The following is a 14,438-nucleotide window of genomic DNA, read 5'->3' on the forward strand; positions in this document are numbered from 1 at the left end:
GTATGATTAGGTCAGGTGGATCCTTCCTTCATATTCTTTAGACACCATTGCCACCATATGGTCAATGTGGTCAGGGTTTTCCACTGTTCACTGCTCGTACCTTTAGCCCTACCAATTATTACGGCGGCCACAGCCCCGTGCAAGGAAACGAATGTTTGCCTTTTTCAAAAGACCTGTGCCAAATGGCAGGTGACCCCAGCAAGTGAGCAAGGCAGGCACTGAGGGCCTTGTCCACAGACCACCGCATGCTTCTGCCTGGTCTCGGCGCACCAGGAAGCGGGACTGCGTGTGGGATGGGGCCTCTCCACCCCCTGGGGAGACCGAATCTATTTGATAAATTATTCTAACATCTGAACAGGCTGTTTCTGGGGGGTTTTCAGATGCAGCAAGTCGATCTCCTGGGCATGACGATCAAATCCCTGGCAGAAATCGAGAAGGAGGTAAGTTTCCCACCCCAGCAGGTAAAATAAGCCCCAGGCTGGGCTCTTCAACTGTGCGATTCTCTCACTGGGGGGAGGTTACAAGCTTGCTCCCCCATGTCACTGGTGATGGAGGAAGTCGACATTAAAGGAAGGCCAAGAGTAAGCTCAAAATTACAAACGTCCTCTGTGATTTGTGCCAGCTGAAGAAGCTTTAAGCTCTGGTTCTCGCAGCAGAATCTGTTGCCCTCCATCCACCTCCAGACGTCTCTTTTATTTAACCTCTCTTTCTCACTTATTAACCAACCAGGTGCTTGCTCCAAACAGGGCACAGTTTGCATTAGCCTGCCTCTTAGATTTCAGGAAGCAATTGAACTTGATTAAGCAGCGCAAGGGAAACCGCTTCATAATTTTCAGCTTGATGGTGAAGGTAGCTTGTCATCAGGACAGATTGGCTGGGATTGTAGTGAACAGACTCTTCCAGGAGAGAGGCAGGAGCCAGGGAGCCACCAGAGCATTGTACCTGGGCTGTCTCAGGAGGCCACGTTTTAGGGCACACGGGCTCTGCCCCAGAGGTGCCACGCAACCTGACACACAAGGCAGCTCCCTTTTGAGACCAGCATTCATCTCCAAGCCGAACGTGGTAGGGCCGCATCAGTGCTGCCACTTCCTGTGAGCGTTTCCCCTCGAGCGCTGCCAAGTGCCGTTTGCTCTGACCGCGCGCGTGCGCTGGGTGAGCTCCCTGGTGCGGTCGTCCCAGGGGAGTGGGAGTCTCACATCCCCATCAGAAGACAGGCACTATGTGGCAGAGCCCAGAGGCTTTGAACCCAGCTCTGCCTTTTGGGGCCCTGGGAATTCTCCTGCTGGCATCCATGGTCATGGTGACCCTGTTTCCAAGTAGAGAGATCCTCAGGCAAAGCAGTTCGTGGTGCAGCCAGCCTGAGCGCCTGCCTGCCCGCCCCAGGGATGCACCGGGGGTGAGCCCTGAGACCTGGCTGGGGGGTTTCCTACCCCCTCCCGTCCCTTGGAGACTTGACGGGCAGTGCGAGCCTGGAGGCCCGTTCTGCCCCAGGCGCTCGCCTGGGCGCTCGCAGGTGGGTGGCATTCAAGAGCGTGTGTTCATGCTCTTTCCAGAACAGCTCTGTGCAAGATTTCTGGCGCGAGGGGAGTAGGGCTGGGCCCAGGCCTTGTGCTTGGGCCTCCACACTGAGGCGAATCTGAGCCGGGACGGAAAGCAGGAAGCATCGAACCGTGCAGGAAAACCGCAGATTCCTGGTGTGAATGCTGGAGTGGCTGCTCCCCCGGTCCCGTGCCTGAGCCCCTGCGGTAGCAGTGGGCAGTAGCTTCTTGCTGGAGAGAGGTTAAGGAGATGTTCGGCTCCCTGCCCTGTGCGTTCTCCTGCCAGAAGCGCTGTCCCAAAGCCGGGACCTCAGTAGCCACTTTCAGCAGTCGCTGCCCAGGTCCAGGTGGAGTGAGGGGGCACAGGCACGACCCTCCCTTGCGCCGCAAGGATTGTGAGCGGTGAGTGCCACCTGGCTCGCCCTGCACCCCCTCGCCCCATCACAGGCTGCACATGACAGAGCCATGAGAAGTTTAATTAGGCAGCCCATATTCCTTGATGAAGCATCGTGTCTGCGTACAGACAGAGATGCATATAAATATTGTGAATTTCTGTGTAGCTTTATTTCCCTTGCAAGCAATAGCTCCATTAAAGCAAATGTGCTGGATTTCCAGGGTAGGGAGAGATCGGTGTCCCCGGGGCTGCCTGCCATGCAGACGCGCTCCCAGACAATTCCAGGCTCCATCGTTTTATGTCCCGGCATTTGCCAACCGTCCCAGCCGTGCCCGAGTTCCTCGGGAAGGCCAGCGGAAACGGGGCTCTTGTGATGGCAGCATCGGTCGCGTCAGGCGCCGGTGCCGGGTGCTGCACGGACGCTGGGCAGGCGGCTGCCCAAGCCACGCGGAGCTTGCACTCGGTGGCAGCCGGGGCAGCAGGAAGCAGAGCTCGGGTCGGGAGTGGGTCTGTGCCCCGTGCGTGTCCCTGCGTGGTGTGCCCTGTCACGCGGCGGTCCCAGCTGGCACGCTGCCAGAGGGGGTGCCGGTCAGTGCAGAGCCGGTTTCTGGCAGGTCCCAGCTCCGTCCAGCCGCTCGGTTCACGGCGCGCGACGGCTGTCGGCCTGCCGCTGTCCCTGCCCGAGCCTACCCAGAGCGCCTCAGCCTCGGCTTTGACGTGGCGCTCAGAGGAGAGCCTAATGAGGGAAGTGAGCAACTAATATTAATCACTCTTAAAATTGACACGGGAGGCAGTTCGTTTAACCAGTTAATTGCTGCAAGTTTGCATAGGCTGCGCTTTGCAAACCTATCGAATGAAGAAGTTGTAAATCTAGAAGAGCTTAAAATTTTAATTTTATACAGAAATATTTTTCCTTGTTCCCATGTTTGTAGTCAATTCTCCAGAGTGTAGTCACATGAAATGTTCTTTAAATGAACATATTTGCTAACTGGCATGATTTCAGTTTTTAAAACATTGGTTCCAGCAATTAGGCATTTTTTTCAGTTCCCAAATGACTAGAGAAATTCGTCTTGATTATAATTGCTCTTAGCCACGCATATCTAATTTGTGTCTTTTTAAGTGTTAATTAGTAAACAGTTTGAGCTGACATCTTTATGTGTTTGTGTGTTGAAAAATGAGGCTTATTGGTTATTTAGCTCGGGGCTGGCATTGCTAGCTGCGACATCCCGACATTGAGGTAAAATTAATGAAGACATGTTTGCCAATTAAAAAGCATTCTTGAAGACGGCGACTTCTTGACACATCCTCCTTTGTGCAGGGCACGGTTTTACATGCGTGCTCTGCGCCACGCCTCGCTTTTCCCAAAATGTCAAAAGACAGAAGAACCTTCTGGATTTGGCAGCAGCCGGCCCGTTTCCCGGTTGCCTCGGCAGCAAACGTCCCCAGTCCCGTTGTTTCTTGCGTTCGCTCTTCTCTTTTCCCAACTGTTTGTGTAACTGTTAACTTCGGAGAGAGGTTTTGTCACGGCGCAACGTGTGGGCGCGCGGCGCCCTCTCGTGCCGTGAGGCTTTGTTGCACCCAGAAAACCAGGTGCTTTGCGACTTCCGCCTCGGGGGCGTTGGTGGGAGCCCCGACGTCGCCGGTGAGCCACAGAAGTGTAGATCCCCTGCCTGAGGTGCAGCCAAGTTCATTAGTAGGATTGTTGTTGATGATGTTTCATGGTAGAAAGGGCACAGGGAGCTGCACGGGAAGCCCAGGAGGGGAAATCTGCCCAGCAGAGCTCGGAGCTGAGATCAGGCTCCGGCTGGAGAGGGGCAAACGGGGGGGATTGTTGCATGCGGTCAAATGCCTCGTGTGGGGGTCGGGAGAGCCGGGTCCTCGTCCTGGCAGGGCCCGGCCCTGCGCATCCCCCTTCGGTGCGGCAGGGCCCCTCTCTCCACCTAGCGAGTAAAGTGGGGTGATGCTATCCACCCCCTTTGCAAATGGTCCCGGTTCTCTGAGTGCAGGGAAGGGGGCATGGGCAGAGTTACCGTCCTGCTGCCGTGGGCTTTTGGCTGTGCCGTGTGGTGCGTGGGCAGCCGCGGTGAGGACCTGCTGTTTGGTGTCAGGCTGCAGAGCAGAGCTGGCGTGTGGCCTGGGGCAGCCCCAGTGGAGGTGCAGCCTCCCCCCGGGAGCAAGGCAGAGAGCAACAGGTCCAGGCCGAATGGTGCAGGGGTCACGTCAGAGGGAAGTACAGAGATCCCTGATATCCCCCAGCCCACGGGAGGGTCCCTCTGCCCCTTCTGCGGAAGTGCCAGTCTGCATCGTGGCCCCAGCAGAGCACCCTGGGCATGGCACAGGGTGCTGGGGTGCAGCGCCAGGAAGCATTGCTGCTCTGTGGGCTCTGCAGGGCACTGTTACCCTGGAAGTGCTGCTGCCAGCAGAGCTGGCACAAACCACCCTGCTTCGCAACCAGGGAAATGGAGGCACGGGCAATGGGCAGGGGAGGGATGAGGCCTCTGGCCAGGCTCTTGGGCCCAGGCTCCATGAGCATCTCGCTCTGGCTGGCTGGTGCTTGCAGTAGGGTATTGTGCCCACGTGCCCAGATCCGGCCTCGTCGCACCTCGGACTCCTGCCGCAGCCGGGCCACAAGGCCAGTGCCCAGATTGCCAGGGACCGAGGGCTCCTCCAGCCTCTGTCTGACCAGGGACCCACCGGTCAGGTCTCCATCTAACCTGGTTCCCCGTGCTGGCCCTCAGGGCTGCGGCAGGGGGCGGCTGGCTTGCAGCACTGGTAGCCACAATAGATAGACTTGCCCCTGGGATATGCGGGGAAAGGGCTGCCCCCCAGGCAGCGATGTCCAGCCGGGGCCTTGTGACCCCAGCGATCTCTCCGCTTGGCGGGACGGCCAGCCGCTGCACTGCCCTAGGTGCCCATGAGCCCTGTGGCCAGAGCCGCGGACTGGGCAGCGCCCTCCCGCCGCTTCCTGGCAGCCTTTTCCTGCAGAGCAGCTCCGCTTGTTTGTGTGCGCTTGGCCTTCGGTGCCGCGAAGGCCCTGGTGTCTTCGCACGGGGCATTTGAACCGTGCGTTGGTCGGTTTTCTCCTGCGGTGGCAGGGCTGGGACCTCCCGCGTGGGGCGGCCCCGCTGGGCTCGGTGCTGTGTCTGCGCAGAGCAGGCGAGAGTCCCTGCCTTGGGCCTGCAGCCAGCTCACGCCAGCAGGTCCCGGGTCTAGGCGAAGAGCTGACGCAGTGGCTATGGGACAAGCTCACGAGGCAGAGAAGGATGCCAGCCAGGGTGGAGCTGGGGCCATGCTGCCGGGTCGGGGGCACGGTTGGGAGGTCTCGGGTTGGTGTCTGTGCTCAGATGTGAGCAATCGAGGCCCTGCTCCGGGACAGGCCTCTGCCCTGCGCCCCGCATGTGGGAGTCGGTGACCATGTGCCAGGGCGAACAACATGCCGAAGGCTCACGGTACAGCCGGGCCATCAGGCACGTCTTGTCCAAGCCCCGCCTGAGGCAGGGTCAGCCGTGGGCCGATCCTTGTTTGACCTCTGCCAAACTGCACGGTCAGCCCTGTCCCACCACCTGCCCTGCTGCAGGTAAAGCAGGGGGATGCAGGCGGGTGGGATCCTACTGCTGTGAGGGGTGTTAACATTTGCTAGAGAAACCAAGCCACACTGCAGAGGAAAGCCAAACGCCCCCAGTCCTGTCGAGCCGATGGGTGTAAAAGTAAAGTTCCTTCCTGCCCCCAGTGCGGCATCGGCGCAGAGCAGAGGGGCAGGACCCTCTGGGCTTCAGTCCCTGCAGGAGCGTCGGCTCGCCCCGGTTGCAGCCTGCAGCCTGCGCTGAGCCGACGTCGGGGCTTCTGAGAGAAGCTCCCCTGAACTGCCAGGGCGAGGGATGTCCAGAGAGGCTCTTGAGGGCCAGAGCAACGCCGTTCCCACAGGATACCTGCCGTTCTCCGGAGCTGGGGCAGGAAGGGCTGGGCTGAGCTGCCAGGATGGTTGCAGCAACAGCCATGCATCTCTCCATCGGCCACGTGCCGTGGCAGTGCATGTTGGCTGAACACTGCTGGCTCCCTCCGTGGCAAGCCAGCTGCGAGCAGCGCTCGTGGTGCCCACGTCTCCTGACCGGGGTGTGTCGGCTTGAGCCAAGCAGCCAAGGGGTCCAGCCGTGCGGCGTGCCCCCTGCCAGCATCCTGTGGGGCAGGCGCTCCTCCCTGCCTCAGCTGAGTGGCCATGGTCCAGGGCAGCAGCTGCACCAGGGTGCCGGCCCCGGGGCGGCTTGCCTGGGTGCTTTGGAGGAGTGCTGTCCTCCTCAGTGACCAGGGCCAGCACTTGAGGGGGGCAAGGGCCAGGAGGTTGGGATCCTGCTGCGACTGGAGTCACTTGGGGCACATCCCTGGGTTCACCCGTCTGCAAAACCTTCTTTGCAATTTGCCGGCAACTTCAGCAGTTGTCATAGCCAGGGCCCAGAGCCGTGGAAGAAAAGCTGAACTCCCAGCGCTCGCGCAGGGTTTGCCCGGCCTGCCTGCTCTGCCTTTGGAAGCGCACGCCCTGGGCTGGGCCGCAAGATGGCAGTGTTGCCACGTGCTTGTGCTCGCTTGCAGCGTCGCGAGCGGACACGGGCGGGCGCTTGCTCCGGGCTCTGGCTGGTTCCAGGAGCCGCTGGCCTGCGGGTCTGGTGGGAGATGCGCTTTCTTCTGCCAGATTAGAGCAGCTTTCTTCCCAGTGGGAGATTACCCTTTCTTCCACCGGAAGAGCCCTGCCAGGCTGCAGGTCCTTGCTAGTTAGAGATGACTTTTTCTCCTTTTTCAGTTCTTGCACTTGGGATGGGGTGGGAGGCACTGTCTGGTTTGTGCTGGGGTGTTCGCCCAGGGGCTGTCCAGCTTGTCTGGACTGGTCTCATCACACCGGTGCAATCTCGTGTGCAGACAGGGCCAGAGAAGGGAAACATTTCTGTCCAGTCCCTCTCTGGAGATGCGGACGGGGAGCTGTGTCCACCAGCTGTGAGCTGCTTTCCGTGGGAGGTTTGTTTGCGGGTGCTGGAGCTGCTCTGGGTTACCCGTTCTCTTGAGGAGGAGGAGCGCTGGGGAAGAGAGGCATCAGGCTGGCGCTGCCCTCCTGGACTGACACAGCTGTTCTTGTACAAAATAGTGTCTGGCACGTGGCGCCAGTCTGTTGCTCTCGTGGCAGCCCGGCCCAGGTCCCCGGGAGCACAAGTCTCCCAGGGCCAGCACGCTCTGCAGCCCTGCCGACAGGGTGGGGGATCAGGGAGGCGAGGGGAGCTCCATGCATGGGGGGAAGGGGGCTGTGAGGATGGGACTCTCGGGGAGATGAGGGGGCACCCCCCTGGGTATAACTGTGGCGGCTGCTCCCCCATGGCTGGGGCTGGGCTCCTGGGCTGCTCTGGGGAGTCGCGGACCCAGTGCTGTGGCCTGCACCGCTGGCTCGCAACCATCCCCATCACGGCGTGTTTGCTCTGTTTTTTTGCCCTGCAGTACGACTACAGCTTCAGGACCGAGCAGAGCGCGGCAGCCCGGCTGCCCCCCAGCCCCACGCGGTGCCAGCAGCTGCCGCAGTCCTGAGGGCACGTGGCGGCCGGCTCTGTGGAGAAGCGGTGTGCACGCAAGGATACTACTGAGCGGGCGACCAGCCCCGGCAACCAGCGCTACCGGACCCCTTCTCAGCAGAGGACACATTGCGAACGCTTGCCACCCCTCCGCTGCGTTCCCCCTCCCCCATACGTGCTGTTTCTGCCACCCGGACCGAGGAGCCCTGCCAGCCGCCCTCGCCCGTCACCCTGCCTGAACTCTTCCTCGCTGCCAGCTGTGCATATCTGAGCCAACAGCTCTCGAGCCCTCCCTGCTCCGTGCGTCCTGCTGCCCCGGAGTCCCCGTCACACCCGGCGAAAGCGACGTGCTGAGCGCTGGAGAGCCCCGGTGGGACCCGCCTGCCGCACCCCCGAGGAGCACGGCGAACAGCGCAGCCAGTCACTCCACAAACAGCATAGCGCACCAGCTTGTGTTGGGCCTGCCCAGCTGCCCTTCTCAGGCAGGATCCTCCGAGCCCTGCATTCAGGAGTGTGGTGGCCTTCCCAGCCAAGCCCCCGGGAGTGGTCAACCTCCGCTTGCTTTTTCCAGGCCAGGCCGCACAGCAGCTTGCACATGGCTCAGATCCACTTGGAGCCTGCTTTATTTCTGGCTCACGCAGCGGGTCCCGTTCCCCGAGGCCTGGCCTTCAGCAAAGCAGAGTGGTTCAAGGGCTACACATCATTGCACGAGGAGGTGGCATGCCTGCTGTCTGCAGGGGTGCTGGCACTCCGGGACTCAGTGCCAGCAGCACACCAGCTGGACACGGGAATGCCACCCTGAGTCCTCCCCTGCCCAGAAGCTTTGCTGTGGCACCTGCCGCCGAAGGGGCATTGGGACCTGCTGGGTCCTCTGGCCAGTGTTCAAGCGTTTGCTCCTGCTGGCTGGTAAGAGGAGGAGCCGTGCGAGTTCCCTCGTGAGCTCTGCAGCCCTCCCGGAGGAACACGCTACACTCGGACACGGTGCGCGATGAGGCTGGCATGTCCCACTGGTCAGGAGCATGGTGCATGGAGCCCTGACCTCCGCAAGCTGGTGGTCAGCATCCCTAGCTTGTGTCTCAGTGAAATGCATGTCTTGGTGAAGTCTGTTGGTGTCGTAAGTTATTTAGAAATGTTCACCTGGTCTCCATGCTGCTTTTCCAGTCTGCTGTAGAACAGAGCTACGTTACAGCGGCAAAAAAGGCATTTTTTAAAAAGTAAGTGTTAAAAAGTGCAACTTTTTGTATGATAGAATATTGGTTGTCTAACCCTATTCAGATGCAATTGCCATAGTAACAAATACTGGTTTTGTAGCTCTCGGTTTGGGTTATTTGGATGCACTGACCTGCTTTGCACTGCTCTTGACTGTTCCCACGTTTTCTAGTGTAACAGAATGGTGACTAATGGCAGGTTTTGTACTGCCGGTTTGTACTTCTCATTTGTACATATGTAAAAATATTTCTTGTCCAAAGATCCATTTCTGGTCTTAAGGCACCGTACCATATCGCTGTAACAACAAGCACAAAACATCACAGCCTTCTGGGGAGCCACGCTCCCCCTTGGACTCTTTTTAAACAAGTAGCCATTGTACAAGCTGCCTCGATGCTGGGCTGTGGAGGGGGAATGGACACACATGGGTGTAGAAGGGTCACTTGGGCACAAGCATTAAGGCCTTGTGGTGCTTTGCATCAGCTGTGTGGAGGCCCAGTGACTCCCCACAACAGCTGTGCCTGCCTTTAGGGCTCCATGGCAGCTTACAGGTCTTATTTTATCCTCTAGGAAAACCAGGCCAGGCCAAGCCTTGCTGCCCAGCTGCCCAAAGGCTAATTGGTGATGCCGACATCAACAAACAAGCGTGCCGCGGGAGCTGGCCCAGCCAGCCTGGCGGCTCTCCCCATGTTTGCTTGAATTTCAGATTCACTCCATGCTGCAGCAAGAGGCCCGGCCCATCCTGTCCTTCTCTCTCGCTTTCTTCCCTTCTGCTGTCCGGAGTTCCTCCTGTAGCACCCATTTGTTACTCCTTCGCTGGCTGAGTCTCGCATCTTTGGAGCAGCTTTTACATCCTGTTGGTGAAGTTTAGCCCCAAGCGCGTCAGGAGTCGCTCATGCCCAAAGCCAAAATCAATGTTCTTTTCTGTCTCTCAGCAGCGACGGTGGCTTACACCCCTCCAGCAGAAACCGATCCCAGCTTTTACCTCTGTGCCCCATCAGGAACACTGGATGTCCCCAGGCACTGGTAGGGCCAGGTCTCTGCAGCCGGTTGTACAGATAGGTTTTGTCTTCTGTCTCGCCTCCCCAGCCCTCACTAGGCTGGTTCTGTGATGCCTCTGCAAAGAAATGCAGGCGATGACATCTCACCCAGGTGCTGCTCCCGAGCCGTGGTGCAGCACAGCTGTCTTGCTGCAAGCTTGGACAGCACAGGTGCAGCTGCCCGCAAGCCTTTGTTGGGGCAAGGGGTCTGTCTGGTCACAGTCAGCCAGGCTCGCTTGGACTTAACCAAGCCTGTGCTTGACCCCCATCAGTGTTGCTGCAGACGTGATGGCAGAGTTTGGCTGCATAGTTCTGCAGCGTGCGATCCTGCTTTGCACAGAGCAGGCTGATGGTAGCGTGAGAGATGTTCCTAGGATGTGTTCCCCCAGGATCCCGAATACCAAGGCCTGTGAGCATCGTCAGTATTTCAGTGAAGAAATCTTAATTGTTGTGCAGTAGTTGTCATCCTCACCAGGCGCAGGGCTGGCTCCCACAGGCTGCTGGCAGTGCTCTTCATCGGTGCCTGCAAGGCACAGGCGGTGGGGTCTCCAGTGTCTTATTTTCAGCTCACGGTGTGGGTGCGCTGGCAGGGTCCTGGCATACCCCAGAGGAGACGGCACGTCCTCTGCTCAGCAGGCCGCTGAGATGGCACTGGCTGGCTCTGGAGGAGTCCCCGTCCAGCCCACCTCAGTCCGGATGCGAGGGGATGAGCGGATGTAGCACTCAGAGGAAGCAGTTTCTCAGAGCTGTCATGGCCCCACTTTGTCCATGGAAAAAAAGGAGAGCAGCAGTTGGTCATGTGGATAAAAGAGAGAATTTGCCAAAATACATGTGAAGTCTCCTGACCCGTCTGCAGAGATGGGTCAGGACATCGAGGGCGTTGCTGACACTGGGCTGCATCCTTTGATTCCTAGTTGTCGGCAGTGTGTGGCCTCCGGGATTTCCCGCAGCGAAGAGCGGTGCCGGGGCATGGACCGAGGCAGCTCATAGACCGGCCGGCAACGGGACCGGGCCGCCAGGCTGGAGCCCAGCGCAGTGGGTGTAGGGAGCTCGCCCCAGAGTGACGTAGACTGTCTGTGTCTTGAGGTCCCCGCGGGGCATGACGTGGCTGACGCCCCCGCTGCAGGACCATTGTGGAGCTGTAGTTAGGTAGGATTTGACTTCTCCGATCTCCCTCCCGCCGCCCTCTCGCTGAGCGTGTCCTGAGCACGTGCGCTGTAGGAGGGACCTGTTGTGAGCCCGTGTGCTAGTGAGGTGTCAGTGGTAGTCTGTGGTGTTGGGTTCGTTTGTTTTTTCCCCACCGGTTTCTCAGAAGAGCTCGAGCAGGTTCGGCTGGACACAGGTCGCTTTGCCATTCGCATACTTGCGGCAGGGCCTTGGAGATCCCAGTGCCCCGTTCAGCAGGACCCGATAGCCCCTCTTGGCCTGGGACAGGGTGGACACGGACATGCCATGCCCAGACCAGGCAGATGTCATCCCCATTGTCCTGCTTCACCCAAGGCATCCCCTTCATCCCTGTTGTTTGTCCATTAAACATCCTTGCGACGTCCGGAGGAACCGGATTGTCCGGGTGATCCCAGAAAGGATGGTCACCCCGTGGCAGGCCCTTTGGTCCAGCCCCGGCACCCGATAGACTCGTTCTGGGGCTGCATCTCATTGGGACAGCAATGCAGGCCGTGACCGGCGCGTCTGCTGGGTGCCGGGGCAGCCTCGCTGAAGAGCCGCGCAGCGTTTGGGAGCCTGGCGCTCGGGCGCCTCGGAGCCATCTAGCAGTAGGGTCCTGGAGCAAGAGGAGCTCTGCCGCCGGGCAAGCTCCGGTGTCCCTGGACCAGGGCGTCCCCCCGGGACATGGCCGTTTCTTTAGGGTCTGCCGTCCCTGTTGCAGGTTTATCTTCGGGCAGGTAGAGTAGAAGCCACCCCCGGGCTGAGGGGCTGCGCTAGGCCTTGTGTCCACAACAGGGGCGCAAGCGGGACTGACGCAGTGCCTGAGCCTTGTGTTGGCCCCTGCATGGGCGCGTTTCTCTCGTAGCGAAGGGTATCGTGTATTGCTGCGTTTAAATATTACCTCAGCCTTCAAGCCTTGAAGAACTAACGTAGAGCAGAGTTCTCCTCCGAGCAGCAGCGGAGAGAGCCGGAAAGAGAACAAATGTCGATATTAGTTGTTCTGAGCCATAAAATTAGGAAAAGATTGCGGCTAGGGAAACTCGACCCTCTGCTAATTAAAAACTCAGTGCGGTGCTGCTCAGTTCCTTCTGTTCATTGGATGCAGGGAAACCAAACTGCTTGAATATTTCTGGGTTGTTCATTGTGAAATGAATTCCTGACAGCAACAGTTTAACTGTCGTATCGTGAAAATGGAAAAGAGAAACTTTTTATGCAGTTGCAAAATGTTTTTTAAGATGCTATGCATTTTTGTTGGGCTATTGAAAGTGAATTTACTGTGCATTAATCTTATGAATGTTATTACCTTTTATATTTATTTTAGATGGCCCTCCTGTATTTTACAAAGGGAAGTTTCATTGTGTGATAACTTAGTCTGTATTCTTAATATAATTTGTTAAATAAAAGTTTGTTTTAACCAGTTTTCTCTCCCTGATATTTGTTCGGGGTTTGGTTGGTTGGTGGAAGGGGCTTTTTTGTAGTTTCATTTGAAGCTAAGAGTTCAACAGTCTCCCTGGGAAATAGAGGTGCGTGCGCCACAGCTCTGCCCCAAAGGCAGGACTCGGAGCGAGAGCGGTCGTTGGGAACCGTGACCGTCCCTTGGGCCTGGCTGCCAGACGGCGATGCGGGCCAGGGCATCAAGTCCAGTGATGTGGTATGGACTGAACTGAGCCCACGTAGCTATTCTCAACCTTGGAAATTTATGTTAAAAGGGTCTGGGGCGAAGGGATGGTCAAAAAGTGTACTCCGCAGCTGGAAAAAACCCTCCCAAAATTAGGTTTTCTGCAAGGGGAGAAAAGTGACTCATACATGGCATCTACATGCCCCTGTCAGTGGCCACGTCCCAGCCGTACGTGTCGGGAGTCCCGTGGCTGTTTGTTAATAGCAGATTGGCAAATGCAGCGATGCACTTGGGATCCTGCAGTGTCCTTAGGCATGCGGGAGCCAAGTTCAGGTTGCGCAGACAGCTGCCACCGTTTGGCTTGACTCTGCAAGCTAAACATTTGCCTCAGTGCTGGTGTCCAGGGGCACGTGTGCGCACGTGTTACAGGCCCGTCCATCTGTCAGCTCGTGGGCACGGCGCGCCCTCCCGTACGCGCGCAAGGTCCACAGGAGCGAGAGCTGCGGCGCTCGCAAGCGCTCCGCGCGGCTGGGAGCAGACTCCTGTCACCGTTCCAAAACGTTCAGTCAACGAGAATCGCCGAAGGCCAAACTTTCAGCCTCCCCGGTCACTGTTTCCTCCCCGCATCGAGTGACTTGGCAGCATGCGGGGCTTTCATCACCCCACGGCCACCCATGGAGCTTCTCTCCCTTCCAGTATTTCCTGTTTGAAACGGGATGGATGCAGCGGGTCCAGGTGGGTCCCTGCCAGAACTCGAGAGCTCTCTGCAGGCCCAGAGCTGCCCGAATCAACTCGGGGCTCTAAAACCGCTCTTGTACCAATATTATAAACCGGGATTCTGCAGAAATAAACAGGGCTTTATAATTAACTCTGAACTACAGCCCCGTTTTAAGAGAGGCTGTTAAAGGGGGAGGTGTGAGTTACAGGGAAGGTGCCCTGTTTTATGGTCCAGAGCCGCCGACTCTGAGCGGAGCTGCCCTGCTCTGACTTGGCAACCGCCGGTGAATAACGTTTTAATGGCACCAGAGAGACGTGGCTGGCGTGGGCCTGTGCCGAAGCAGGAGGTGCTGGCGCCTGGCGATCGGCAACGCCGGTGGAGCCCGTGGACGGTTGCCGGCTGTGGGGGCCGGGGAAGCCCCATCGCAGAGCCCTGCTGGGCCACGGCCGGAGAAACGCGCGTGGCACAAGCCAGCGCCCTGGTCCCGTCCTGAGCTCATCCTTAGCCGTGACCAGAGCTCGCACGGTTTTCCTCTGCTGGAACCGTCACAAGGGCAAGCTGCCTCGCGCCAGGCCGTGGGGCTGGCGAGCTGGGCAGCAGGAGCTGGGGCTGCGGGGAGGAGAAGCAGCGTGGCCTGGCAGTGGCCGGAGGGGCAGCCCTGGGGCCAGAGGCACTGGACGGCGCAGGCCTGGGCCTGTCAGCCGGGGGTCCCAGCGCCACCCACGGTGGGGGCCCAAGCAGGTGAAGCCGGGCAGCGGGCGAGTGCTGGCCCCTGGCCCGCAGGAGCGGGGCCTCGGCGGGGAGCACGCCCGGGCTGTGGCGTCCCCGTGGGCACGGGCACAGGCCAGGGGGCTGGTGTGAGCCGGCTCCTCTGACACCCAAGAGAAAAGCCCTGGTGCTCTGTGCCCCCTCCCCGGCCAAGGGCAGCAAGGCCAGCCAGCCTGGTCTGGGGGTCCTGTGGCTCCTGGGGAAGCCCAGTCCGTGCCTCGGTGAGGAGCAGCTGAGACACCGGGTCCCTCCCGGGGCTCTGGTGGCCTGGCCGTCTTTAGCTGTCGGTGGGTTGGCCCTTCAATGCGGGATCCGGCCGGGGCCCAGTGGCCCTCAGCACCCACCAGGCTCCTTGGCCGGTCCAAGGTAGCGGCAATTTGCCGAGACCCTTGCAGGCCTGGCCCAGGCGTGCAACGTCCTCTGAGAGACGCAGCATGAAAGCC

The 14,438-nt window shown here is 59.0% G+C and overlaps 1 protein-coding gene across 2 annotated transcripts in view; it reads left to right on the plus strand.

The window, feature by feature from the left end:
* MVB12B (multivesicular body subunit 12B) overlaps positions 1 to 12,308 on the plus strand; it is a 73,094-nt gene extending 60,786 nt beyond the window's left edge. For both annotated transcript variants that reach the window (XM_019541057.1, XM_019541058.1), the window contains 2 exons: positions 381 to 440; positions 7,411 to 12,308. In XM_019541057.1, coding sequence (XP_019396602.1) covers positions 381 to 440; positions 7,411 to 7,497 — 147 coding nt within the window. In that variant the 3' untranslated portion in view covers positions 7,498 to 12,308. The remainder of the gene's footprint in view (positions 1 to 380; positions 441 to 7,410) is intronic.
* The last annotated feature ends 2,130 nt before the right edge of the window (positions 12,309 to 14,438 follow it).

Source organism: Crocodylus porosus, unplaced genomic scaffold (genome assembly GCF_001723895.1).
Source record: "Crocodylus porosus isolate Cpor-Errol unplaced genomic scaffold, CroPor_comp1, whole genome shotgun sequence".
Lineage (NCBI taxonomy): Eukaryota > Metazoa > Chordata > Crocodylia > Crocodylidae > Crocodylus > Crocodylus porosus.